Source organism: Acomys minous (genome assembly GCF_964271855.1).
Source record: "Acomys minous genome assembly, chromosome: 4".
Lineage (NCBI taxonomy): Eukaryota > Metazoa > Chordata > Mammalia > Rodentia > Muridae > Acomys > Acomys minous.
Window position 1 is genome coordinate 25,567,386 of NC_140486.1, and position 26,929 is coordinate 25,594,314.

Consider the following 26,929-nt stretch of genomic DNA (forward strand, 5'->3'; position numbering starts at 1 on the left):
CTGATAACATTAAAAAGGATACAAAAGACAAAAAGCATTTGAGTGTTTCATGCTAAAAAAAAAATACCTACTAAAAATAGCCAGTATGGAAGGGAGGCAACAAATAAAATGAATTTAATAAGCTGAGTATGCCAGTGTACTGGAAAAGGAGAAAAGCCAGGAGTGGGCTCTGTCGTTGTGGGCTGGTGGTCATTTGGGGCCAAGTCAGGCTCAGGGACACATCAGCAGGAATAGATGGGTGTGTGGTGGTGGGGGGGATATTGGACATTTTCAGATGTTAAACTGTCTATGCTGGCAAGATAGTTTGAAGTTACTCACCGAGGAGTTGCTCATTTGGTAGAGGCTGTCTCATATACTTGGAAGCATGGTGAGGGCCAGCGAGAGAGATATGGCTCAGTGGCTGTGAAAATGCTGCCTGTGTGTGTCTGACAATGTGCATTCCATCCCCAGGCTCCCAATTACGCCCTTCTGACCTCCACACAGCTATCATGGCACACAAACTGCCACTCACACATACACACAATAACAATAAATACATATTTTATTAAAGATGCTGAAGATTTAATAGAACCAAAGGGAAAGCTGCAAAGGTCCACAGTGTTTGCAGGGATGGGAGTCCAAGTGGGGCTTTGGAAAGGGAATAGTGGTCTACTTGGCAGTTTCCTGGCTCGGGGAACTAGATTCCTTAACTGTACTCTCCAGTATGGTTTCCCCTAGCTACGTAGTGATTGAACATTTCAATGCGACCAATCTGAGTCCATCTCTGCCCAAAACAGAAAACACTAAATTTTAAAAACTAAGTAACAAAAAATGTTAACAGCCTTGACAATTATATTGGTATGTAATGTCCCATGCATAAATAATATTCTGGACGTATTGAGTTACAAGTTATAAATCATTAAAATTAATTTCGACTGTCTTTTACTTATCTTTTTAACATAGTTACCAGCCCATTTAAAAGCCCATTTGTGGTTGGCATTTGTGTGGTTTGATTATATTTCAAATGAACAGAGCTACCCCACAAAATCCTGTTCCTCTCTCTCTCTCTCTCTCTCTCTCTCTCTCTCTCTCTCTCTCTCTCTCTCTGTTTGTCTCTGTCTCTCTTTCTCTCTGTCTGTCTCTGTCTGTCTGTCTGTCTGTCTGTCTCTGTCTCTCTCTGTCTGTCTGTCTGTCTGTCTCTCTGTCTCTCTCTCTTTGTCTCTCTCTGTCTTTCTGTCTCTGTCTCATTCTCTGTCTGTCTCTTTCTCTCTCTGTCTCTCTGTCTCTGTCTTTGTCTCTGTCTATCTCTCTTTCTCCCTCTCTGTCTGTCTCTCTGTCTCTCTTTTTCTTGTCCCTCTCTCTGTGTCTGTCTCTCTCTGTCTCTCTGTCTCTGTCTATCTCTCTTTTTCTCTCTGTCTGTCTCTGTCTTTCTCTCTGTCTCTTGTCTCTCTCTGTCTCTCCTCTCTCTCTCTTTCTGTTTGTCTCTGTCTCTCTCTGTCTCTCTCTGTCTCTCTGTCTCTCTTTCTCTCTGTCTGTCTGTCTGTCTCTGTCTCTCTGTCTGTCTGTCTGTCTCTGTCTCTGTCTATCTCTGTCTATCTCTCTTTTTCTCTCTCTCTGTCTGTCTCTCTGTCTCTTGTCTCTATCTCTCTGTCTATCTGTCTCTTGTCTCTCTGTCTCTCTTTCTCTTTCTCTGTCTCTCTGTCTCTCTGTCTCTCTCTGTCTCTCTCTGTCTCTCTGCCTCTTGTCTCTATCTCTTTGTCTCTCCCCCCCTCTTTCTCTCTCTCTCTCTCTCTCTCTCTCTCTCTCTCTCTCTCTCTCTCTCTCTCTCTCTCTTCAGGCTTACTGATGTTACAGTATTCAGGAAAACTGAACCTAGCCCTCAATCTTTCTCATCTATGCAGAGTCTGGCTTTGGACTAACAAAATCAAAACTACATCCAGATTCAACAGCTGTGGGGTCCACACAACCCACACCCACTCACGAAAATACAGTCACTTAGAAAAGTAGTCACTAACCGCCTCTTCACATGAATACCCACTTATGATATATACACACAACCATATCTGTATGTGTCAGAATAATATCCAGAAATAGAGGAGAATTCGCAGAGTCTCTTGCTACAGTGAAACTTACATTTCTGCTGTCAATTCTAACCATTTGTTTAAACCAGGAATAGTCATTAGCACTTGCTAATAATTCCTTCAAAATTCAAAAGAATATTTGAACTTTGAAGCTTCCATTTCCTAACCCCCACCTCTCCCCCAAAAGAATCAACTGAAGGGAGGGGGGTGATTGCAGCATAAACTTCTACGCACAGTCAGGATTTCAAGGCTGAGCAAATACAAGTGAAATGGGGCAGGGAGCCAAGGCCTGAAAGCCTGCTTTGAAATGAAGCCCTCTGTTGTCAGCTGACGAGCAACACAACTGTACCCCAATCTCTTATCTCTCTTTGGAGATAAGCACAACCTGACTCCTCCAGTCTTGTCAGTTCCATGGGAGTGTACCCCCTAGCTCTCCCCTGTAGGCGGCGGCTTACTGGGCAAGCAGCTGCTTCAGACTCTTAGCTCAAGCCCTGGTAACATCATATCAATTACTTGGGATGTTACAATGCAGATCTTACATAAGAGAAGAAAGGATTTCCTTCAGAATTGAGCTTCAAAGAAGTTCAAAAGCATATTGACTGTTTCAGGTAGTTGTGTAAGGACCAGGGTTGGACACTTTAGACCAGTGGTTCTCAATTTTCCTAATGCTATGATCCTTTAATATAGTTCCTCTTGCTGTGGTGACCCCCCACCACCATAAATTTAGTTTTGTTGATACATCATAACTGTAATCTTGCTACTGTTATGAATTCTTATGTGAATATCTGTGTTTTCTAGTGGTCTTAGACAACCTCTGTGAAAGAGTCCTTTGGCATCCAAAGAGGTCATGACCCACAAGTTGAGAACCACTGCTTTAGACTATGCAGTGATACCCTGTGTTCGTGCTCCCTCTTAATTGGGTAAAACAATCCCACTTTCCTTAGAAGAAATATGCTTGCCCCATTTCTAGTCCGTGTGACCTGAATGGTGCTGAATCCATTCTTCCCATTCCATCTCCAATTGGCAATTGTTTTGCCTAGCTACCACATTTCCTATGCCTGGGGAACCCCAATGGAAGTATCATACGAAGTACATGAGTTAACAGATGATTGTGGGTGCAATCTGTTCCCATGGGCTTAATTTGGGGGCTTTGCAACTATTGGAAAGACTTGTGTTTTCTCTGCATTAGAAGGTGGTTAAGATACAAGTTGAGAATGTCAAGATGTTGCTACATGGGCAGCCTGTCCCTAAAAGGATAGGGGGAAAAAAAGGAAAGATAAAGTCTAACACCTTTGCTTTAGATTGTGGTCCAGCAAGCTGTACATGTAAATTTTCAGGGAAGTGGGCTAATAAATTCCCCATAGTTGCTTAGCTGACCTACAATTCAGCTATTTCTTGTGAGAATCATAAATACTTAGAAACCCCATCCTATGCCTCAGGGAGCAATTTCTTATGGATCCTCCCCTAATGATGTGAGTTCACTATGAAATTCCCAGTCCCCGTGTCCATGGGGCATCGTCATCACTATTAGGACTTGCCTTGGAGGCCTGGTCCATCTATAATAAGGAAATTCAAAGGTCAATTGACTGCTTCGTGCTGAGTTGCTGGCAGCATTCACCATCAGGGCATCCTTGCTGCTCCTCTGGACTGTATCCCAGCTCTAGGCTCTTAGCTTCTGTGTGGATCCCAAGACCTAGATGCCAATTTGCATTCCAGCTTCTAGGATCCAAATGTTTGCTAGATTTCTTACTTCCTCTTATAACAATTTCTCCCAACCCCAGTGGCTTCAGGAATCAATCCTCCCAATCTAAGAACTGTAGACAAGTCTGACATTCTGAAGAAGTCCTTTTAAAAAATAAACTAAGAAATATATCTATAATTTGAATTTCTCACCTAGCAAATTACCCTTTGATGTGGTGAATATTATCATTTTTTGACCTGGCTAATATTAATTGTCTATTATATATAATAGCACTTTGTTATGCTATAGCCGTTTCCCCTAACCAATGTTATTCTAAGTGACTCAGATCTCAGTGACTTTTTAACAAGCTGCATTAGGCTTTGCATAGATTCCCTACCTAGAATAAACAGCATCAAGCTAGGATGTCTCTCCAACTAGAGTGCACATCTCATGACACCTCCATCATCACGCTGACACTAATGATACCCTCTGTTCATCTAGTGACACACGTACAATGAGAAGACTGGACCAAAAATCAGACTGTCTGTATTCTAATCTTAGTGTTGTGTGCCTTTTCATGTAAAAGACAGCAACATGTAAGTAAAACAAAGAGACACTTTCCTATTTTGCTTGACATTGTAGAATTGGACAACAGTGCATTTACACAAACATTGTAAACTTTGAGCTATCACAGACATAAATTAAATTATTAGCATGGGGGTTTACTACTCACTAAACTGTTAGTTTATGCTTCTTTTTAAGCCACAGTCAGAGATTTATAGATTGTTAAATAATTCTTGTAGTAGTCAACTGTCCCTAAAAATGTGTTTGCAGAGCAAAAAAAGCATGTTTGCCAGTAAAGTCAAAGTCAGGAGAGAAATAAATTTAAAGAGAAGAAGAAAAATGTGGATCCCCGATGTAAGTGAAAGACGGAATGTTGGGCAAAGAAAAGCAAGAGGCAGCAAACCATAGGGAAACGGGCAAGTGGGGTGCAAAATGGCAGAAACACAATGCCAGAGGAGAAGAGAAAAACAGGAGGAAGTAGGAAACGGCCACAGAGCAAGAGGCATCAGTCATTCTTAAACCAGCTGTCTATTTCAGAAGCATTCTGGGAATGAGATGACTCTGGCTTTTTGTGTATGGAAGGCTTTTAGTTACATAAGAATTGGCTGTTTGAGCTTCTCTTTTTAAAAAAAAAAGTATTATTATCATGTGCATTTATGTGTGAGAGAGTGTTGGAATGTGTATGCCTGTGTGGAGGACAGAGAACAATTTTCAGGAAATTAGTTTCCTCCTTTGACGACAGGATCTAAGAACTGAACTCAGGCCATCAGGACTGCACAAGGAGCACGTTTATCCTGTTGAGCCATCCTGGAAACCCTTGAGCTGGCCTTAGACCCAGCCAGCCCCGATGGAAATCTTGTTCAGGGACACAGACAGTGCCCACTCTGTGTGAGGAGACAGGGACAGCACCAGGACAAACACCACCTAGGGGGCTTTTTGATTGTTGTTTTGAGACAGGGTCTTACTGTGCATCCCTAGCTGGCCTGAAACTCACAGAGATCTCACTGCCTCTCCCTCCCAAGTGCTGGCATTAAAGGATTTCACCACCATGCCCAAACAAGACTTAGGCTGTTAAAAAACATCACAGAAAAAAAAAAAAAGAGCAGAAGGGTAAAGAATCAGAGATCTTAGTCTACAAAATAAAGCGTGGCCAATGAGACAACGCATAACTTGACACAATCTTGTTATTGTTGCTTTGTTTCACTAAGATGTCAATTAATCTAGATTTAGTTGATCATTAAATCCAAATTCATCCAATTATCTGGGCATACTAGAACAATTTAATAAAACAAAAACAAAAACAAAACAAACTGAGATTCTCAAGTCTGATCAGGGTAGCTACTTTAAAGGACCCTGCGATGGGAATTTCAACATATGGAGGTGACTGGTCTCTTTGTGGGTGTTCCTACCAGCAGTCTAGATCCCTGGCTAAATGCAGGCATCTCAGAGGATGCTAAAAGAAGGCAAAAGAGAGCAGCTGGAAGACTGAGAGACATTCGGAGTGTCCGGATTGCATATGGCCAGACTGAGCCACAACCATGTGAGAAGAGAGGGCGAGGGAGAGGAAGAGAGGAGCCTCTGGCCAAGAGGGGCAGCCTAGGCCAAGAGACTCTTCAAGAGACCGAAAGGGGCAAAAAGCATCATGTAGACAAAATGGCTGGATTATATAAGGAAAAGCAGCTGGGGGAATGGTAGCCCAGCTCCTGGGCTGCAGAGTTCAGTGTAGGTGGTGGCCTATGCCATCCAGGAGGACTCTGTAATAGGTAGGGATTAAAGGCTGCTGGGAAAATCTGGTGGCCAGTGTCAGCTTTAATATAATAGACACATCAGTTAGCCATTTGTCCTGAGTTTGAGACCTAACAAGACTTCTGATCAAAACTGAGGGAGGATTTCTAGAAATGAATCAAAGAGAAACAAGCTATTTAAGGGGCTAGTCTCCTCAGGAGGTCTTGAGTCACAGAGGCCACTATTTCTCCTGAGATGTGTTGTGTCCAAAGGAAATTGCATTTCCCCAAATACCAAAAAGCAGAAGGGATAAACGGCTAGAATCTGCCAGCTCCCAAAGAAAGCCCCTGGTGTTTCATGTTTGACACAGCATCCAAGCTTTAAGTATTAGAAAAAAAATTCCTGGATGGAAAGGCAGGGAACAAGCACTCCAAGGGAACAGACATGGCTTCCTAGCACACTGCTCTGTGGGTGGAGCAGTTGAAGTCCCCTGGCCACATAAGCCAAGGAAACCAGAGAGGCCAAATTCAGAAGGTGGCTCCTCTAGACCCAAAAGTCAGCTGCTGGATGGAAGCAGGAAAGCCTACCGGAGGGGGTGGGTCCTCTACAGAAGCCTCAGGAACATCTCAGGGTTCAGAGAGGACTGAGCAGTGTGCAACTCAGCTTGGGTCTGCTCTGGAAAAGCCCGCAGTTGCTGGGAGAAAAGGGACTGACCCAAGGGGGCGGAGCCAGCAGCCAGCACAACCTGCTAGCCAGGAGGCCGGCTGGAAGAGCTTGCACCTGCAGAAGCAAGGCTTGGAAAAGAGGCTCTGGAGATTGACCCCCTAGGCATAGTGGAAGTTCTAAGTATGAACCTGAAGAGAGGTAACTAACTACCCACGAGGCAGAATTTAGATTAATATACCCGGGATAATTGAGTTAGGACCTAGCTGGGAACAAGCCTACCTTAAGGCCTAATCACTCATAAGTGAACATGTCTCCGAGTCATTATTACATCGGTTACAAACTGTGCTGTTTATTAGCATAACACTGTGGATGCTAGCCTCTAGGCTCCCTCAGTGCCCTAAGTACCTTTCACCCACTTCAAACTCCAAACCAGCTCCTCTCACCTCTGCCTAACTCACAGCTTTCTCTCCCCCAGCTACTCCTTTTCCTTCTAAACCTGCTAATTTGGCTATGCTCACGCCTTTTGACTTCCTCTCACTGTCTCCCTCCCCCACCCCCACGCCCTGCTCTTGACTGTGCCTCCCCCTCCCGCTCTGCTTCTATGACAGCCAGGTCCAAACTTCTGGCCATGTTCAGTCTACTAATTTCTCTCTCTGCTCTGAACTCTTCCAGGTGCCACAGGCTGTTCTCGCTCATATCTACAATAAAAAAGCCTTCCCCTTAACCGTGTCAGGTTTGTATATCATAGGCATTCTCTCTCAAATTGGGCTATTTGCATTGCTAGGCCAAGAAAAAACAAAATGCTTGTCTGTGAAGGTTTCACTTAGACCAATACCAAGAACAAAGTAAGACTTAACAACTCACGGTCATGACAGGAGAGAACAAGACATAATAAGAGGTTATAGTAGTAGTAGCAACTGTTGAAGCAAACAAGTAACAGTGGTTTCAGGGCTTGTTGGAATAATGCAAGTATCTAAAAATACAATAGCAGTATATTGCATCATAGTAGCTTAGGGTCTGAGCTCCGTATTCAGACCTAGTAATTTTGTATGGTCCCATAAAATGTAAATAAGAGCATCTCTCTTCAGAAAGTTGTCATATGGAATCATGAAGAAAATACTTGTGAAAGATTAACACAGATCACCATCTATCATATGCTCAGTCCCTGTCAGTAGTGGCAGAAGTAAGTGCCCCTGTCAGAGGGGGCAGCCTAAGCAAAGGAATCAATCCCACAAGGGGCTAGAAACAAGGAACACAGTGACTTTGTCACCAGAAGTCCCGTGCCACTAAATAATTCTATAGCAGAGGCATCTCAATTTCAGCCAGAGACCTCGTGTTCAATTCATTCTTCCACATCTTCAGATTCATAATCTGTGGCTACAATTGAGATTCAGTATGTGTGCTTGGTGGTGGGAGTCACTGTCGTCTTTAATGGCCCTTGGGAACAAACACTTCTCTCATGGGGTTTTTTATAGTGAGACATTACCTCAGAGGTGAAATAAAAGCCTGTTCAATCTTAGCTAAGGTCCTCCAACATCCTAACATGATAGGCAGTATGCTTACTAGTGGCCACATTGATGCCAGGCAGTGTGCTTACTACTGGGCACATAAAGTCCACTAGAGGAAGTGCACATGTTAAGTAAATAATTACAAACAATTTTGACAATTACAACTGGTGGTGAGAGCTTACACAGAGCTCTGGGAAGTCAGTTGGTGACAAATGAGCTCACATTGAGAATGAGAAGGAGGTTAGCCCTAGAGAAGAGATGGCCAGTCATCAGACTGCTAAAGAAACTGGAGGTAGAGAGGGATGAACTCAGCACAGTCAGATGGTTTTCAGAAGTCAGATGACTGACAAGGCATAGCTACAGCAGAGATAGGAAGAGCAGAAAGCGAATAGCAAAGCTAAGGTTATGCAATTTTAGGAGGGGGAAATGCAGCTAAATTAAGCTTGTCTAAAAAGGTTACTATTTTCCCCCACAGAGTAAAATCTTATCAGGGTAACATAATTGCATAGAAGCAGGTCAAAATTAATCAAATATGAATTACAGAATAATTTTAAAAATATGACCAAGTGCTTAGTTTTTTTTAACTAAATAAGATAGTTTAAGTAACTTTTTAACTTCCCAGTCTTACTTAGCAGCATCAATGTCCCAGCAACAATTAAATAAAGACTCTTCTTCTTTAAAACATTTTTTGAGATAATTACATTTTCCCTTCTCTTATCGCCCTCCAAACCCTTTCACATACCCCCGTCTTCTTGTTCTCTTTTAAATTCATTGTCACTTTTTCAATTGGGGTGGTGTGTGTGTGTGTGTGTGTGTGTGTGTGTGTGTGTGTGTGTGTGTGCATATGTGTGTGTGTTCCTAAAGCATGGGGATCATTGTAAAAGAGGGAATAGATGGATTGCATGAGCCCAAAGGAATAGGACATTTGCTGGTTTGCTGTGAGATTGTGCCCCCTAGAAATGCCCGAAGCTCCACCGCAGAGGTCTAACCAGTATCTCAGCCTAAGCAGGACCCAAACAAGGATGACACCAATGGAAAAGCTAACGTGGAGGTGACAGGGGCTCACAAGGCTTCAGCCCTAGACAAAGAACTACAGGCAACTACAGAATGCTGGGGTGGGGGAGGGAAATAGTCTTCCCCAGGAAAGAGCACATCAGCTGGTTATCCAACACCAAATCGTCAGCCCTGAAAACATGAACATAAAATGAGATTCTTAAAAGTGATTTTTTTTCTGAAATGGATTAATCGTTCTTTTTTTCTGCTTTTACTCACACCTGTGTTCTTAGAATAAGAAGCCATTTCTGTGGCTTCAGGCTAATTATCTATAAAATCTTTGAGGTGAAGGGGACTCACTGCCATTCCTTATTCTCAAACTACCTATTATAACCCATCTACAGTGTCAGCTCAGAACATAACATGCTTTGTAGCAAAGAGGCTGAAACCAAGGTCAGCTACCTCTTGGAGGCCAGCCTGGGCTACAGTGTTAAGTCCTGTTTTAAAAAAAACCAGCAAACAAACAAAAAGATGAAATAAAAATAATAAAGCAACAAGTTTCAAGTTACTAACAGAAATCAACCCCACTTTCTCCTGATTCTCAAGATTCATAGGGTGGCCTTATTGTTTTGTAACATTTCTCTGTCAATACTGCAATGATAAATTTTAGTTCAGTCTCAGAGCAAAACACCAAAATATTCCCTTAATATTCTCTACTAAGTATTATGTTTTTGCAGCTCTTAGTGATCATAATTTGTCTAAAACTCACAGTAACTCACTGAACTATTTCTTTGCCAAATATTTGTACATCTTTAACACAATAGTCTTCTTGAGTCACAAAGGACAGAAAGTGAAAATGAAGAATTTCCATAATTCTGCTGTTACCTATTGACTTGCTGTAAGCGGTCTGCTCCTATAAGCATTCATAAGGAGTTAGCAGCTATCAGAAGGGTTGGGATCTTAACTTTTATATGTATCCCTAATTACACAGAACACCCATAGTCATTTCAAGTTAGAACAGAAATGATCCCCAGATCCTCAGGAAGGAAATGGTTCTACAAATGGACAGTCTTGATGCCCTCCAGTACTCCTGCGCTCATGGTCCAGTAGTTGGAAAGACCATCGACCCCTTTCGGATTCAATTTCTAGTCCACTCAGTTCTTCATACAGCATGCATGATCTACAACTTGTATGATCTGAATCTTGATGGAAGCCTTTCCTACTGGGACCCATATCAGTGCAAACAACTTTCTATTAGATTTCTTTAACTAAATGTGACATATGTTTCTCCATCTCAGTTTACTCCAGAAGCCTAAAGATTTCGGTTTACTAGAAAAGCAGATCTCTTAAGGTAGTTTCTGTTCACCAGGAGCCTCTCTTAATCTGCCCCAAAGGGCAACTACCTTGGGCAAGGGCACCTAGTTCCAGTCAACCCAAGCAGCCCTTGCTAGCTCAAAGACACCATTTTGCTGACAGGAACTCTGCTTTCTTCCCCTCCACTTCGCTCTTCTCTCTGCTTAACCTCCTCCCCAAGGGGTGAGGGTGGCAAAGGGGGCAGTGCAGGGAGCAGTCTTGGGGGTCTGAGCCTCAATAAACTTTCCTTTCTTCCCATGGAACAGTCTAGCTCTCTGGTTTCATTGTGCCCTTGCTCACAGCTAGCAATATGGTTTAGTGCATAAGAGCACTTGCCACCACGCCTGATGACCTGAGATTAAATCCTTGGCACCCACATGTCGGAAAGAAAGACATACTCCTCCAAGATGTCCTCTGACCTCCACCTGTGGCCATGGGATGCACATACACACGTATGTGCACATGCACACACACATAAACAAACAAACAAGTACAATAAAAAATCACTACGATTTTGTATCTTTTCACACCCTCTTTCTGGAAGTAAATATACAAACGATCAAGGGTGGAACTTAGGAGAAGAAAGAGACTAGAAAATGTCAGTCTCACTTTCCATAGAAAGAGCTTGCAGTGCTCACAATAACTACGCACCTGTGTCTATTATGCTCAGTGGCATGATAGCACTGAGCAATCAGAGATGAGCACTGTGTATAAAAGTTCCCACAAGAACTGCAATGCAGAAAGCCATTATAAGCTAAGGAGCAAGAGAGTGGGCAGATGAGAAAGGAAAAGGTTCTTTCTCCACTTCTTTAGAAATGCAAATAGAATGTGGCTTAAATATCATTAGTTGACTGATAAAGTGGTAATCATTTACCAGTGTTTATTAGGAAGCTTGTTCTAATTTCTTACTTAAAAAAAAAAAAGATGCCTTCAACTGAGCAAAACTCTATTTGTTAAATGGCAATGAAACTAAGTATCAAGGTGAAAACTTATGTCATAATATAGATCTGTAGGCGTAGAGATAATTCTGATTACCATTTCCCAAATGTAGGTGTTAAAGTTAAAAGCCCATGGGCCTGGCCAGCAAAACACAGACTCTCTGGCCACCTGCACACTGGGCAGTGCCTTGAGTAACATAGCAGTTCAAAATGGTTTCTTTCAAGCAAGAGGGAACCAAAGCTACTCAGGAAAACTGTCCCCACCCATCCAGAGAGTTTTTAATCACTTTGTAAAACCCAGAAGCCAAACATATCTGCTAGGCCTTTGGTTTTGGAATCAGGTCTAAAAATGCCAAATGGTAAAGCTTCTCCGGCATAATTTTGGCAAAATGTGAAGCTCCAAAGATTAGGTTGAGTTCAGTCCCTGGAACCTGTGTGGTGGAAGGAGAGAAATTACTCCTGTACTCTGTCCTCTGGCCTGCGCGCATGCGCGCGCACACACACACACACACACACACACACACACACACACACACACACAGTCAATAAGTAATCACAATGGCTTTACACATCCAAGCATAGACTTTTTCACCATCAAAGATGAGTGAAGGTACTGACTTTGCTCTTTTTAGGAATGTGACTTTGGTGAGAATGAAGATCTCTTCAGACTGAACAGCTTCATGTATAATAATGCAATCTCTATTAATAAAGACCTTCCAGTGTTTTCAGGAGTGAGTTTAGACAAGTCACCTGCTTCACAGAATGACTAAACCACGGCAAGCTGTTCTTATCAAATGTTCAAAGCACCAAGGACAAATGATTTTATGTTTTGGTGTTATTGTCTGGGACCCTTTTTCAGATTTAGTTATGATTATGTAACATTTGAATCTAAATTTATACACACATTAGGAGATGATAGTTTGTCTTTGAATATTTGTAGATAATTTTAAATAAACAGTGGTTTGGGAAGCAAAAACTTAGAATTTAGAATTTGGTCTTGGGTAAGCTACTTATTTTGTGAGTGTGTGTGTGTGTGTGTGTGTGTGTGTGTGTGTGTGTGTGTGCATGACTGTAATATTAGGAAGAGTCCCTCACTCTTTCTGAAACCCTTTTTAATGTCTTTGGTCTATTTTTGTGGAACTGCAAGGAGCTAAGCTATAATAAGATTCTAATAATTCAAATAGTTCTCAAGATCATTTATGTGCTCGTGTGTGTGTGTGTGTGTGTGTGTGTGTGTGTGTGTGTGTGTGTGTGTAAATCTTTATTTTAACTATACCATATGACAATTTGGTGCACATGGACAGTATGCAATGACCAGACAAGCTTAGTTATCATTTACCTTTCATAATTCTTCCACAATATTTTATTATCTTATAACAAATATGCACCTATAGCTCTTATGTAGAAAGGTATAATAGCATTGAACAATGACATTTTGTAAGACACAGTGCTGAGTTTTAACCTATATGTTTCTTGAATATCATAACATATCATTCTTGCAAAGAAGGAGAAAATGACCTAACCTGTCTGTAATATAGATAACCCTTCAGTACAGACCATACTTTAATTCCAGTAACTACAGAGGTGAGTCTTACTGGGTGGAAGATGAGGATAATATAGATATTGTAAAGTTTTAGGGGAAATTAGGCATTGCTTCTACCTCCTCAAGCTCTTCCATTATGGAAGGCCATAAGAAAGTACGTAGAAACATATTGGAATAGGAGATTTTAATTAAAGACTGGCAAGAGTAGCAGGTTCTTTAAAAACAACCTAGGGAAAGATAATAAAACATCAAGAGACCAGGACCCAGCTCTGCAGAGTGAAAGTCAGACCATAAGGATGATTGTGAGTGGTGATTTAAAGTAATATGGGTTTTTCCTTCTACAGCATGACCCATGACAAAGGTTCGGGGTACATTACAGAAGAGAATGTAAAAGGATTTTAAAAGGAAGAGGAGCAGGATGTCTGCTCTGAGATTGTGTCTTTTATATATGACAGGAAAGCTATCCAATGAAACCTCAACAATATGGTTGTCTAATCAAGACTTGAATAATGACACCAGTTGACATGCCGACATGGATGGAGTCAATCACACAGGGTCCCACTCCAATATGAAGAGCTACAGGCAATTTATGACTGCTGGGAGAGGTAAAATTGGTCTTCTACTTGGTTACATGATACTGAGTGGCCAGCCTTAAAAATATACATTTGAGCAATAGTAAATGGACTCAGCAGGATATATTTATTTATTCATATATATGTACTAATGATAATTAAAGTAAAAAAAAAAGATCATGACTTTGAGACAGAATAAGGAGACATGTGAGGGGCTAGAGAAATAAAAGGGAAGGGAAGAAAGGATGTAGACACAGTATACATATATGAAATTTAAAACATAATTTTCTGTTTTGTCAGAGTCAAGGTACACCCTTACAGATATAAGGCCATTGGCCATTTAGCAGCTGCAGTTAATGTATGCCTTGGTGGGATACAAAGCACTCAAGGCTACAAGAATTCAGCTGGCAAGCCAGACAAAATTCAAGATACTTAAAAGTACCACCTGTTGGTAATAATTCAGTTCCCTCTAACATGTCACAAGGGAAGATGGGCAAGAGACTTTCTATAGTCAAAGAGATTTAGATGACAATTTTACTATCACCTCACTCATTCTTAGATTCTGCAGCTTCACATTCCTGAAGCACCTCGGGTCCCACACTGAAAAGCTACTCCTGCCCTTTTCTGATCTTTCATGCCCTCATTTAAATCAGAGAACACTGGATTATTGAAAACTGTATTTGTTAAGATGTCCTTGTCTGTTGGCTTGTGATTATGTTTTCTCAATAAAAAGTTAAAAGTGGGAGATAAGATGGTGAAAGAGAATAAAGAACCATTTTTCTACTGTATCAGATGAAGTTTACTGCAGAAAAAAAATGGTTTCCGAAACAAGAACTGGTGGGGCAGCAGCACCTGCAGAAGATCCATGGCACTGGGTGACAGCACCTGCAGAGGATCCATGGCACTGGGTGACAGCACCTGCAGAGGATCCATGGCACTGGGCGACAGCACCTGCAGAGGATCCATGGCACTGGGTGACAGCACCTGCAGAGGATCCATGGCACTGGGCGACAGCACCTGCAGAGGATCCATGGCACTGGGTGACAGCACCTGCAGAGGATCCATGGCACTGATGGGGACAGTGAAACTTCCTGGTACCTGGCTCACATTGTAGATATAAGGTTATTATGTAGTTTAAACTCTGATTTCCTGTCTAAATGTTGTGTAAACTCTGCTCCTCAATTGTCCCTCTGATGTGTCAATAAAGCAGCTTACAACCAATCGATGAGCAGGGGAGAGAATGGGGTTGGACTTCCTGTCAGCTAAGAAAAGGAGAGTTAGGAGAAGAAGAAGGGATTCAGCCTCAGGTAGAAGTCCAAGGAAGATCAGGAGGAAGGAGCTGGAGCCGAGAAAAGCTACAAAGTGCAAGTATCACTGGGATGTTTGCTGGGAGTAAGACAAAATAGCATAGAGGGTTAAGAACAGACTCGAACTGCTCAGGATTGTGTTGTAAAGCCATATAAAAAATCGTGAAAGAGTCTCAATTATTTGTGTGATGGCTGGGTTAAAAAATAAGCCAAGAGAAACAAACACAGTTTTATAAAAATAATTTCAACACACATCCTCTTCCTCTTCTCCAGAGAGCCTTGTGACTAAGTTCCTGAATGAAAGCTCCATTAAAATATATATATATATATATATATATATATATATATATATATATATATATATATACACACACACACACAATTGTTTCCATTATATTGGTTACATATAAATGAGATATGGCCATACAGAATATACTATAATACTAGGAGTCAAAAATACATGGGAGTTGATTCTAGATCCTTTAATTCCTGGACAAGAATGTGCTCAGGTTCATGTATGCCTCACAGTAAAGTAGTAAAGTAGAAATGGTGTTTGATAGTTTATCAAAGCCCAGTGTATTCATCCCCAATAAATCAATATTAATTGCAGTATTGAGGATCTTCAGTCCTATTTTAAAGCCTTAGTTTCCATACCAGAAGATATAATCATAGGCAAATATTTTTCAAGTCAGCAAATTATTAATAAGGTCACTCAGTTAGGTAGAAAGTGAAATTAAATAATCAAGAAATTTTCAGTCCCATTTTCATGATTTCTCTGATGACTCTGAACAAAACGCGCACAACTTATCGCGAGCATTCCACGTCCAAGATATAAGAACTTTATTGGCTCTGCTTAGAATAGTTGTAAAAGCCCCAGTTTCAAATGCCCAAACTGAAGGCTTGAGACACTAAATAACTCACTCAAAGTCAAGCATCCAGTCAGGGGAGAGGCAAGACATGAACCCATGTGTGGGTTGTTTCCGTAAACCACATAACCGCAGATGTTGCAGTGCTCTGCTCGGTGAGGCGCTGTAGAAGAAGCACCGTGAAACTATAAAATACCCCCTGTATAGAGAAGCATGCTGGCTGAAGTCTACAATTGCCCCGCGGGTAACCTGTGAACTGTCTTACTTAAGGTCACTTAGGATGCTGTAAGGCACAAAGTTATTCAATATAGGGTGCATTTCAGCTCAAAATTCACTGTGCCCCTGATCTAATCAAAAGAATTAATGGGAAAATCACCGCTTTGTCATCTGAGCTCTAAAGCTGAGTATAATTTCCATTTACATCTAAAAAGAAACATAAAAATAACTCCTTTGAAACCATACCCACTCACTTTATCCTTATATGCTAATGTCACAATCTCAGAGCCCAGGGAGAGATTTCCTGTGAAACAGTTCCCAGCCTTAAGATTGCACCTGCTCCCAACGCCAATTGCCAGGTTACAGACACGAACTAACCCTAGTTCTAAATTGATTCCATATTGCTAAGTAAGTCTCCAGGGAGGGCAATTTATATCTGTGAATTATTTTGAGATTTTTAAATAGTTAGCATTAAAAATTCTAACTTCATCCCAAGATTTTTGTCAAACGTAAGATGTATTATCACCAATACCAATGATCAAGCCAAAAACCAACCTCTCTATTGAAACAATTGTTGCACTTTTTTCATTTGTAAGCTTGGATAATTTCACTACATTTTGGTAGTCACACTGTTATCTCATGCAATGTCTTGAAGTAAAGAATTGTAGCAGAGAACACCACGACCTAATGCAACTGAGTAACAACTCCAAGCTCAACTGCTTAGCTTTGTGATGACTTTTAATTGACGTGATAAGTTATATACAACAAGACATGCTTTTACATCGAGATTATGTGTTTTACTATTAGAGTGTTCAATTTTGGGCTCTTTCTTCCTCTCACTTCTTCAAATCAGCTTACTAAGATGCAGTTGCTTTATCAAGATACCAAATGTAAGCCAAAGAGACTAAAAGAAGTTAAGAAATAAAATAAATGCACATTAGAGCCTCAACACCTACCCATCCTTGCTTTTACTGCCTGTGAATTTGGCTCTCAGTTTTTTAGAACTGTAGCAAAAAGGAGATTGCTGCCATTTACAATTCTTAACTGTGTAAGGTGCTTTGTTGCTTCCTAATAAGAAACATTAATAAGAGAACACAGAACCATTTTGCAAAGAAGAAACAGAATCCCAGATGAGGATGTGCTTATTGAAGAGGGCAGAAGCAAAAGAGAACTTCAGAGAGCCCCGATACAAGAAAGCTAAATACAAAGGAAGGCTGCTCTTACTCAAAGAATAGGGTCATGATCTCAAGGCAATGCCGAGGACTTCTTCACCTAGTCAATGCTGCCCTGAATTGTGTTCTTTCTGGAATTAAATATTCACAGGAAAAGTCATTGAAAGTAAACTCTTTTTACTTGTAATTAGCCTCAGGAAGAAAATAATGGAGACCCACCTTGCTTTCAGGAGTCACACCTGAAGCAAGGAAAACCTACATATTGGTGGAAGCATTCGCAGTTATACAGGGAGCTCAGCTGTCTCTGAAGGGAAAGAGCCTTTATAGGCGCACTGAGTGGGTTCTGGCTTTCCAGTCTTACAGAGAAGGGAGAACCAGTGCCTTACTCTCCTTAGCAATAAGGAGGTTTAAGAAGGGCAGCTGCTGCAAAATTAGAGAAAACTGTTTCCTTTTTCTCTAACCCTCTCTGGAAAAGAATACAGCTGCCTACTCCAGAGCCCCCAAAGGAAACACAGGGGACAAAACCTCCAGAATTCAGTGGGTGTCAGAGTGCTTGGAAAAGCCTTCAGCTCCCTGTGATACTTGAGAGACCCTGTTATCCTAGGAAGAGCTTGTCAGAGCTCACTTTCCAGACAGGTCTGGATTCACTGTGATGCTTCATCATGCCTCGAGCTGCCCTCCCATTGTCCCTCTTGGGGTTGGAGAGTCTTCCAGAGAGAGTTTTCGCATTGCAGTTCCTATCTCTATCAGCAAGATCTAGTGTTCCTTTCCTTATTCTTCTTATATGTGCAAAAACATGGCCACTGCGTGTCTCACTATTGGGGTTCTTCTACCATTCCTGACCTATTTGTCCATTTTTAAACATGGTCCTCTAACATGTTGGTCTTAACTTTTTAAGTTCCAGGATAGCTGGTCCCAAATTACCTCTGATTATGATTTCCAGGATTAGTTCCTGATGCTTCTAGCCAAGAACTCTGGCACGTGGATAATATCAAGGACCGAGCCAGAGAAGCAAATTCAGTTCGATGAAGATACACAAACAAAAACTGAAACTATCAATATGGTTTGACAAACTGTAAGACATTTTATTTAGTTACAAATTCAATCAGTGATTTAATTTTCTCTTCATGTTTTGGGAGTGTTGATTAGAGTTCCTCCATCTTACAGGCCACGAAAGTGAAAATTACTTCTGAAAATTTCCCCGATATGCATATTGCTTTATACTAATCCATTCCTTTTGGGTGTCCATTATTGAAAGTCATTCTTTTTTATTTATTTATTTTTTTTTTTTTTAGTTTTTTAGGTTGTTTTTTTTTGTTTTTTGTTTTTTTGCTTTGTTTTGTTTTTGTTTTTGTTTTTGTTTTTTGTTTTTTGAGACAGGGTTTCACTGTGTTATCTTGGCTGTCCTGGACTCACTTTGTAGACCAGGCTAGCCTCAAACTCACAGCGATCCACCTGCTTCTGTCCCCCGAGTGCTGGGATTATAGGCGTGTACCACTATGCCCGGATCTGAACAGTCATTCTTTTTTCCAATCTATATTTCCATATTTACGTAGACAGAAAATGTCATGTCAGCTAGCTCTCTAACTTACACACACACACACACACACACACACACACACACACACACACACCTAATCTCAATGTCTGTTACAGCTGCTAGACTATTAGTTGTTAAGTCCCTTCCCATCCAAGCCAAGCCATTTCCTCTCCTAATGTTCTTTCTCTTCTGACTTTCACTCTTTCCTCACTGATCTTCCTCTGTCTACAGAGCAAGTAAAAGAATCCCTGTCCTGGGCCAGGAGCCTAGAGCTTTCAGTTCTCACCTCATTAAGTGTTTACTTTTTATGTGAATACAGAGACTGGAAAGAAGAACCTCTGATCTCTTTCCTCAAAATGGTAAAAGTTACTCTACCGAGTTATACCTAGAACATTCTAGAACATCATCATTTGTACAGAACCATTGTGCTTGATTGTATTAGTTCATTAATAATTATTTCTGGAGTTCATTTTTCTTTACATAAACTCACTTTCAAAGTTAAATATATTTATATAAAAAGGAAATTTATTTCAATTGATAGGTGACAAAATATTACTCTCTATGATACTAAAAGTTGTCTGTATGCTACCTAAATTTGTTGCGAATTACTAATGTTGTATGCATCACAATTTGGCAAATGTGAACCAAGATGCCTTCTTTTTTATGGACACTCAGAGGCTGTACTGAGCAGGAAGTGAATAGAAAGTCCATGACATTTGCCTGTTACTAATATTGTGGGTAGAGAGGGGGAGTAGGTAGGGATGAACATATGTTGATAGGATCCGGTTAGAAAACGGACTGAGAGAACGGTCCACAGACAACATTCTGGGGTGTGATATCATCTCGAATCCCACACCACTGTTCCACAGTATCCCAGGAGAACAGCTAATGTTCACTTAATAGACTCATATTTCACCATCGAAAGCTAACACTGCTATAAATAAGTGTCTAAAAGCTGGCAAGTGAGGGATTGCAATGTCTGAATCATCACCCCCAGTGGTGCGCCTTAACCAACTGACCCTGTCTGATCCAACTTAGAGACTGTTGTGTAATGTTGCACCATCAGTACTGCTCACTTGGTGTTTCTGGTGAACAAAAGGAAAGGTTAAACTCTCTGGGTCCCACTGCCTTCTCTGTATGAATAATCCCACAAGTTCTGAGAGGAAAGTAAAGCGCATGCCGGCAGGTTTAAGAATCTGTGTGGAGTCTGCACCCAGTTATTTATTATTGGATAAGTAACAAAATCCACAGTGTCTTCTGAGTGCGTAAGATATTTTATGGCTCGATAGCCCCTTTTGTATCAAGGTGCTCTAGAGCGTGATCCTATTTGAAATGTCTTTTACATTGAACTAGACGATCAACGGATCTTTATTTGAAACCCACCAAGTGCCAGGGATGCTGCACTGTATCGTGAGACACATTCTGCCCTTTCAGGGATCCTCTGGGGGGATGATGATGCAACTCTGCCCCTCACGTCAGACCAGGCTAGCACTCCTGTCAAGCAAGCCGTCACGGTCTCTACCACATCAAACCAGAACACAGATCTGTGATTCGGACCTGGAATATACTCACCCACCAGTCTCATATGAAAGAAAGAAAGAAAAAGTCTCCTGTGGTTTCACAAGGCATGTGACTTTAGGATGTCTTCCAACTAAAGTCACCAACCGGCAGATAATCCTCAGCCTCAAGTACTACAGAAGCAGACCTCTTAAGCCTCCTTGAATGCAACTCTCTTTGCACCGTTTGGTAATACCAAATAAAACCAGAACAAGCCTCTAAGAAAAACATCCCATGCTCAGGGTCTACAGAAAATTACAGGAATAAGAACAAAACTACTCAGGTTAATGTAGCTCCACACAGCGCACTGCCTCCTGGGATTACAGAACCGCGATCGGACACCCTGGCTGGAAACAGAAGTGGGCAAACTAGGGCCTTCCCAACAAAGCCACTTAGGCTCACATCTGAAGTTTAGATACAGGTAGATAATCTTCATCCACATCACTTCCATTCAAACGCATTCTTTTTCTTATTGCAGAAACAACCATCTATCTTTAAGTGGGATCTATTGGTCCATAGCAGCCGGCTTTCTATCATGTAATCACAGTAATAAGGCACTAATAATCAAACAGTACAGCACACTCATAGTTATAAGTGTGACAGCTAAGAAAAAAAATCCATTTTAGCTTTGTAATTCCCTACAACCCGTTTGCAGAGGCTGTCGATCACAGACTCCCACAGCCAGCAGTACAACAGATCCAGAAATGTAGCATACCTCACATTAGCGTCAAGTTTGTCCATTACAGGAAACGGGCATGAGTACGTTGGATTTCAGTGCCCACAGGATCCTGCGAGGAAAATGAGACATTAGGCAGGAAGGTAACACAGAATATATAAAGGTCTTTCTTACAGGAAGAAAATGCCAAGAATGTATTGCCTCCTACTGATTGGAATTTTTATTTTGTAGAACTATTTAATAACCAATACTGTATCAAAGAGCTATTAGCAGTGTGAGGTTGGATGCATGAGGCACATTTTGCTGAGTGCCACAGAAAAATTCTGGTCCATGGATCTACTGGTATAAAAACATATGGGTACATTTCTTTGCTCTATGTTAATACATTTAGTTGTGTCTTTCTATAGTTTATCTTAGGACACTAGCTGGGGAAAATAGGTAACTATACTCCTAGAATTAAAATAGTAAGAGCCTGAAATGGTATTTTTTTACCTATGAGGTTTTTCAGGTTTTGTTTTTTTTTTTTTACAAACAACACAAACTTAGTTGGGTATTTGAGACTCTAGCAAATATTTATTCTATGCCCAGAAACAGAAAATGTGTGCAAACATATACCAATACACTTTCTAAGGAGTCCAGGAATCAAACTCTGTCTGTCTGTCTCTCTGTCTGTCTGTCTGTCTGTCTATGTTTTAATATATGTTCACATGCATGAGTATTCATATGCATATGGAGGTTAGAGGTTGGTGTTATATAGCCTCCTCTATCACTTTGTACCATGTTTTGGGGGAGTCTATCACTGAACCAGAAGCACCAAGTCAGCTAGATTGACTAGCAAGAAAACATCTGGGATCCAGCTTCTTCTGCCCTGCTCCCAGCACTGGGCTTACAGACCAAGACTGGCCTTTCCATGGATACCAGAGATCTGAACCTGGGTCCTCATGCTTGTGCAGGAAGCCTTTTAGTGGCTGAGCATTTCCTTGGCCCCAGAGTCCAGGAATCTGGAACCTAGGAATTCAAGACTCTAAGACTCACCCGGAGATTCTAGGCTAAATAATCCTAGCATCCATTGAGAGAAAGTTGAGTCTCTAATTACAGATAGTTCCTTTCGTGAAGACCCACAGAAGCCCTTACACTCCTTTCTTGACGTAACCAAGTTGGCTCTGTTAGCCCTCCTACGTGAGAGAAACTTTAAGGTTTGTATCACATCCATCCCCATCACATGTTCAGTTACAGACTGCAGAGGCAGAGCGCAGCTGCCCCTGGAGGTCACGCTGGGCAGGGGCTCCTTTTCCTTTCAGGCATCATCAATCACTTCTCAGAGAACGAGAGAGGTTGTATGAGAACAGCTCTAGGTTAGCTTCCAGCTCTGGTAGTCTGTAATTCCATCTGTGGCTTTTCTAATTGAATCTTACCAAGAAAAAAAAAAAACACCCTACGTTTGTTTATCCACCTAAGAGAACCAAGAAACTCAACCTAAGCCTTTAGATGCCTTGGCTAACAACATTCAGGAAGAATGTGGTCAACCACGACAGGAGAGGGGAGCACAGGACGGGCTTCTGTTTTCAGTGCTTTTCAGTAGAGCCTCTAACTCCAACACAAAGCCAGACCTTTCTACGGTTGTGTCAAGTTAAGGGAAGGGCTCAACCTGCAGAACCTTAGGACCCCAGACCCATAACACATGCACAGCCCGAGTCAACATAGCTCTGTCTACCACTTTCAATCTTCCATTTTAAAGTCAAATAATATTTTATTTGAAATATACAAGTACAAAGCCCTGACTCTTGAGTATCAGGGCTCTCCTCTCCCTGTAAAATCATTCCGGAATGGGCCTTATCTGTCAGGTGGGTTATACCCGTAGTAAGTTCGCAATGGGCACCCAAAGTTGATCTCCAACCCAAGCTTCTCCCAGATTCATATTGCCCACCTGACATCTCATGCAGGACAATGAAAAAGCATTTCTAATTGAACTTATCACTTCTCACCGCCAACAACAACAAAAAAAAATCTACTTTCCACCTCAGGGTTTTTCATTTCAGTTGGCAACCCCACCATGAAACCCAGTTACTCACAACAAAGAGATTCATTTCCTCATACCCTAGAGCAAAGCTCTTCATTTTGTCCACTTGAAAACACCATATTATTCCCACTTTACCATCTTGTTCCAAAATCAGTAGGACATGGCCCGAATCACCACCTCGATCCCCAGAAGACCACCACACTCTTGATTTGGCTTCCTGGTTGGCAACCACTGTCACTTCCTCTCCTCTCCAGCATAGCAGTGATTTTAAAATATAAGTCACACCATTTCTTGTGTGCATACATTATAGCAGTGTGGTGGTTTAAATGGTCCCTATTAAGTCATATGGTTGAGTGCTTGGTTTCCAGTTAGCAGAACTGTTTGGGAAGGGTTAGGAGTTGTGGCCTTGTTAAAGCACGTGTGCTACTGAGATAGGGGTTTGAGTTTTCAAAATCTCACACCGGGCCCAGTCTATCTCCCTCTGCCTGCAACTTACTGGCCAGATGTGTGGTCTCAGCTACTGCTCCAGTGCCATGCCTGCCTGCCTGACACCTGCTCCTCACCCCATGATGTTCATGGACTACTCTGCTAAAACTGGAAGCAAGGTCCCAATAAAATCCTTTCTGAACCGTAACTAACACTCACAATGAAATCCAAAGTGCTCACCATAGGTAACAAGCCTATGTTACCTATGGTGTAACAACACATATGATCTGACCTGAGCTTCTTTCCAAACACACCTTATTGCTCCCTTGCTCACGGCCTTGCTATTTCTCTTGAACATCAAAAGTAGACCACACACACACACACACACACACACACACACACACACACACACACACACACCACCTAGAGAACTATGCTTTGGTTTTCTCTCCCAGTATTCAATGAGAACTGTTCTCTCACCTCAAATGTCATTTCCCCAGAAAAGTCTTCTCTCAATGTTTAAAATCTCAGACTCCATTTTCTGAAGATTTCCATCTTCTACGTTGCCTTGTTTCCTTTCTGATGCATGCATTTCTCCTAGTCAATGGCTGTTTTATTTGTGTCACTTCCATGTAAACTTTAATAAGCCATTATCTTAATCACTCTAATATCATAAAAGCCTAGAAAACTGCCTAGCACATTACAGGTTTCTCAGTCTCTCTGTAGATTTGTCGGTCAAATTAAGTAATTAATTCATTTTGCCAATGAAGAAATTAAGTTTTGGCAGTCTGCAAATTTCTCACTGGGAAATACTGTAAGCAAAAGGTAGCCAAAGCCAGAGTGAAGAAATACTTAGCAGTCAAGCACACAGCTGCTCTTTCAGAGGACCTGGGCTCTGTTCCTAGCTCCCACATGCCAGCCCATGATTGTTTGTAATACTAGTAATCCTAGGGATCCAGTGCCCTCTTTCTGGCTTCTGCAGGCACAGTCACACATATACACTGGGTATATACGTAGGCAAAGACTTTTATTTATGTACACATAAAAAAAAAACAATTTTAATAGGTGAGTCCATTTCATTTTAATTAGCTGTCATTAACTAAATAGCTATGAATGCCAGACAGTTTCTTTATTCCTTCCATCTCTGAATCTTTATCTCCAACCCACAGATGAGGAGCCTGAGGGGCCACAGAGTTTAATTAACTTGCAAAGTTACGTAGTGAAGACTTGACAAACCTGAGAATGCATAACTCTGAATTCAGGAGCTCAAGGTTTATCACACGTTGATGAGACCATGTGGGTGTGGCTTCTCTGGCATTTCTAGGAGACCTAAGCAACCTTCCAGTTCTTCTAGCTCCTAGAACCCTTCTTGCCCTGTTTCCTCACATGCTCTCTGAGCCTCGGGTACAGCAAGATTCAATATCAGTTCTCCCCCTACCCCTAAGTCATGGGTGTGTTAATGACAGTTATGTTGCATCCTGCTGCTTAGTCTAAAAAAGAAGGAACACTGCTCTCCATATGAGCCTCCCTTCAAGAAACACTTTGAGATTATGTCATCCAGAAAAAAAGAGCCTGGTAAGTTTTAGGGGTAAATATGAAGAGAAAGCCAAACAATCCTTTCTATCATGTGAGGGGTGAGTGTCTTGGTATCCTTTCAGGACCACAACAAGCTCAGCCACTGGAATTGTACACGTCATAAGAGAAAACAACAGGAGCACACAACATAGACTCTTCAGAGCTTATTTTCTTTGACAGACATATTCCCACACAACACTGCTCCTTACAGAGTAAAAAGAGGAAGAAGAAGAATTCATCTTTACAGCCCTCCAAACTGCTGACCTGAACCCTCAGTTTTCTGGCTTCTATGATTTTAATGACTAAAGGTATGAAAATCCACAAGGTGAGTATGCCTCCGAATGGTCTGAAACACTGCTAGAAAACCGTTGTTAAATGTTAACAGAAAGTATGTGGTTGCATCTCTATTGTAAGAAATATGCACACTGGACTCACCTGTCATAGTTCCCACCTATTGGAAGGGAAGATCAATGTAGTTTGGTACGTGGCCAACACCTTCCCACCTGGAGCTAAGTCATAACCTCAGTTTGCTTTGCTGTGTCCTGTTTGCTTTCCTTGGATTTGGTTGCATGAGCGGATATTTATGCATAACTATGCTTAGAGGGACAACATTTCTTTTTAGAATATGCCTACATGGGTTACATTTCTACATCAAAGGTCAGACTCGATATCTTTGTTTTGGACAAGTGTCAGAAATAAGTAAAACATTATGTATCTTAAAAAGCCAAATCAAGGCTAGAAGCCTGGCATACTCGCAAGAGCACTAGACAGAGAAGTTACGGGCTGTGTGTTCTCAGCCCTTCCCTGCTACAGACTCACTGTTCCTCGTAAGCAAGTCTGTTCACCAATCAAGAGCTTAGGTTGCCCAGACATGGAATGGAAAGATGCAGATTACTGGGTGGGATGAGCACAGAGAAAATTTTCAAGGAATTACAGATTACAGATATTAAAGGAAATGCATATACTATATCAAACATATTTCACCCATCTTCTAGGCAGAGCAAAATGATGATGATGACGATGATGATGATGATGATGATAGCAGCAGGTATTTATTATAAAAGTTAACTGTTCAAGTGTGTACTGTTGACCTCCTCACCTCAATGGTCTAGCCTGTCACCAACCATAAGCTCCAAAGTACACAACCTCACCAGCATCACACAACAGGTAACCTCAAAGCAGTCATAAATTTCATGTTTGCTGTGATTTCCACCAGCACAAACTCTCTTAAAGTAAAAAAATGTGCTTTTTAAAAAAGGTAATAAATCATCTGAAAATGCAGTTGTGCAAATTCTCCCTGAACAAGAAAACTTATTCTCCTTAGCTATTTACTTGGCTATTTACCCAGAAACCACTTGGAATTTGTAGAATATTATTTTCACAATCTTTCTAACCTCTGTCAATTGATATATTCATTTTAGAAAAAGATTATCTCTGTTAAAAACCATCTTCCCAAATCCATATTATTTTTTTTTATTTAAGCATTTATGTTTTGGTGCACAGATACAAATTTGTATAGCACAAATGGGGGGGGGAGTACCTATGTTCCACAAGCTTGATCTACCAGAATTGGTAGCCAAAATGCCACTTGAGCTGTGGTCTAGGATAATTTGTCCTAAGTAACAATCTAATTTTCTTGTGTAGAAATTCACATAAGAGCCAATTCAGTCATACTTGGGGTGTTAGCATGCTAGGGCCCATGAATGTGTGTGTGTGTGTGTGTGTGTGTGTGTGTGTGTGTGTGTGTGTGTGTGTGTGCACGCATATGTGTGTGTGAATACAAAACACTCTTTAATATATTTTTTCAAAAGTAACTAAAGGAAATATTCGTCCTGGATAAATAAGCTATTGCTCAGTGGCAAGTTTAGCATCATGGCTAGAAACTGCTGCTTTAAACAGTGAAGACCATGGAAGAGGCTCACTTTGTCCACCTCACAGGGAAAATAACAGATGATAGGAAAGACAAAGAAG

General features: G+C 41.2%; 1 protein-coding gene across 4 annotated transcripts in view; it reads right to left on the reverse strand.

Annotated features, from left to right (window-relative positions):
* Positions 1 to 26,929, reverse strand: part of HTR4 (5-hydroxytryptamine receptor 4) — a 190,779-nt gene that overhangs the window by 152,750 nt on the left and 11,100 nt on the right. For all 4 annotated transcript variants that reach the window (XM_084780325.1, XM_084780323.1, XM_084780322.1 and 1 more), the window contains exon 2: positions 20,977 to 21,049. In XM_084780325.1, the coding sequence (XP_084636451.1) occupies positions 20,977 to 21,002 (26 nt within the window). In that variant the 5' untranslated portion in view covers positions 21,003 to 21,049. The remainder of the gene's footprint in view (positions 1 to 20,976; positions 21,050 to 26,929) is intronic.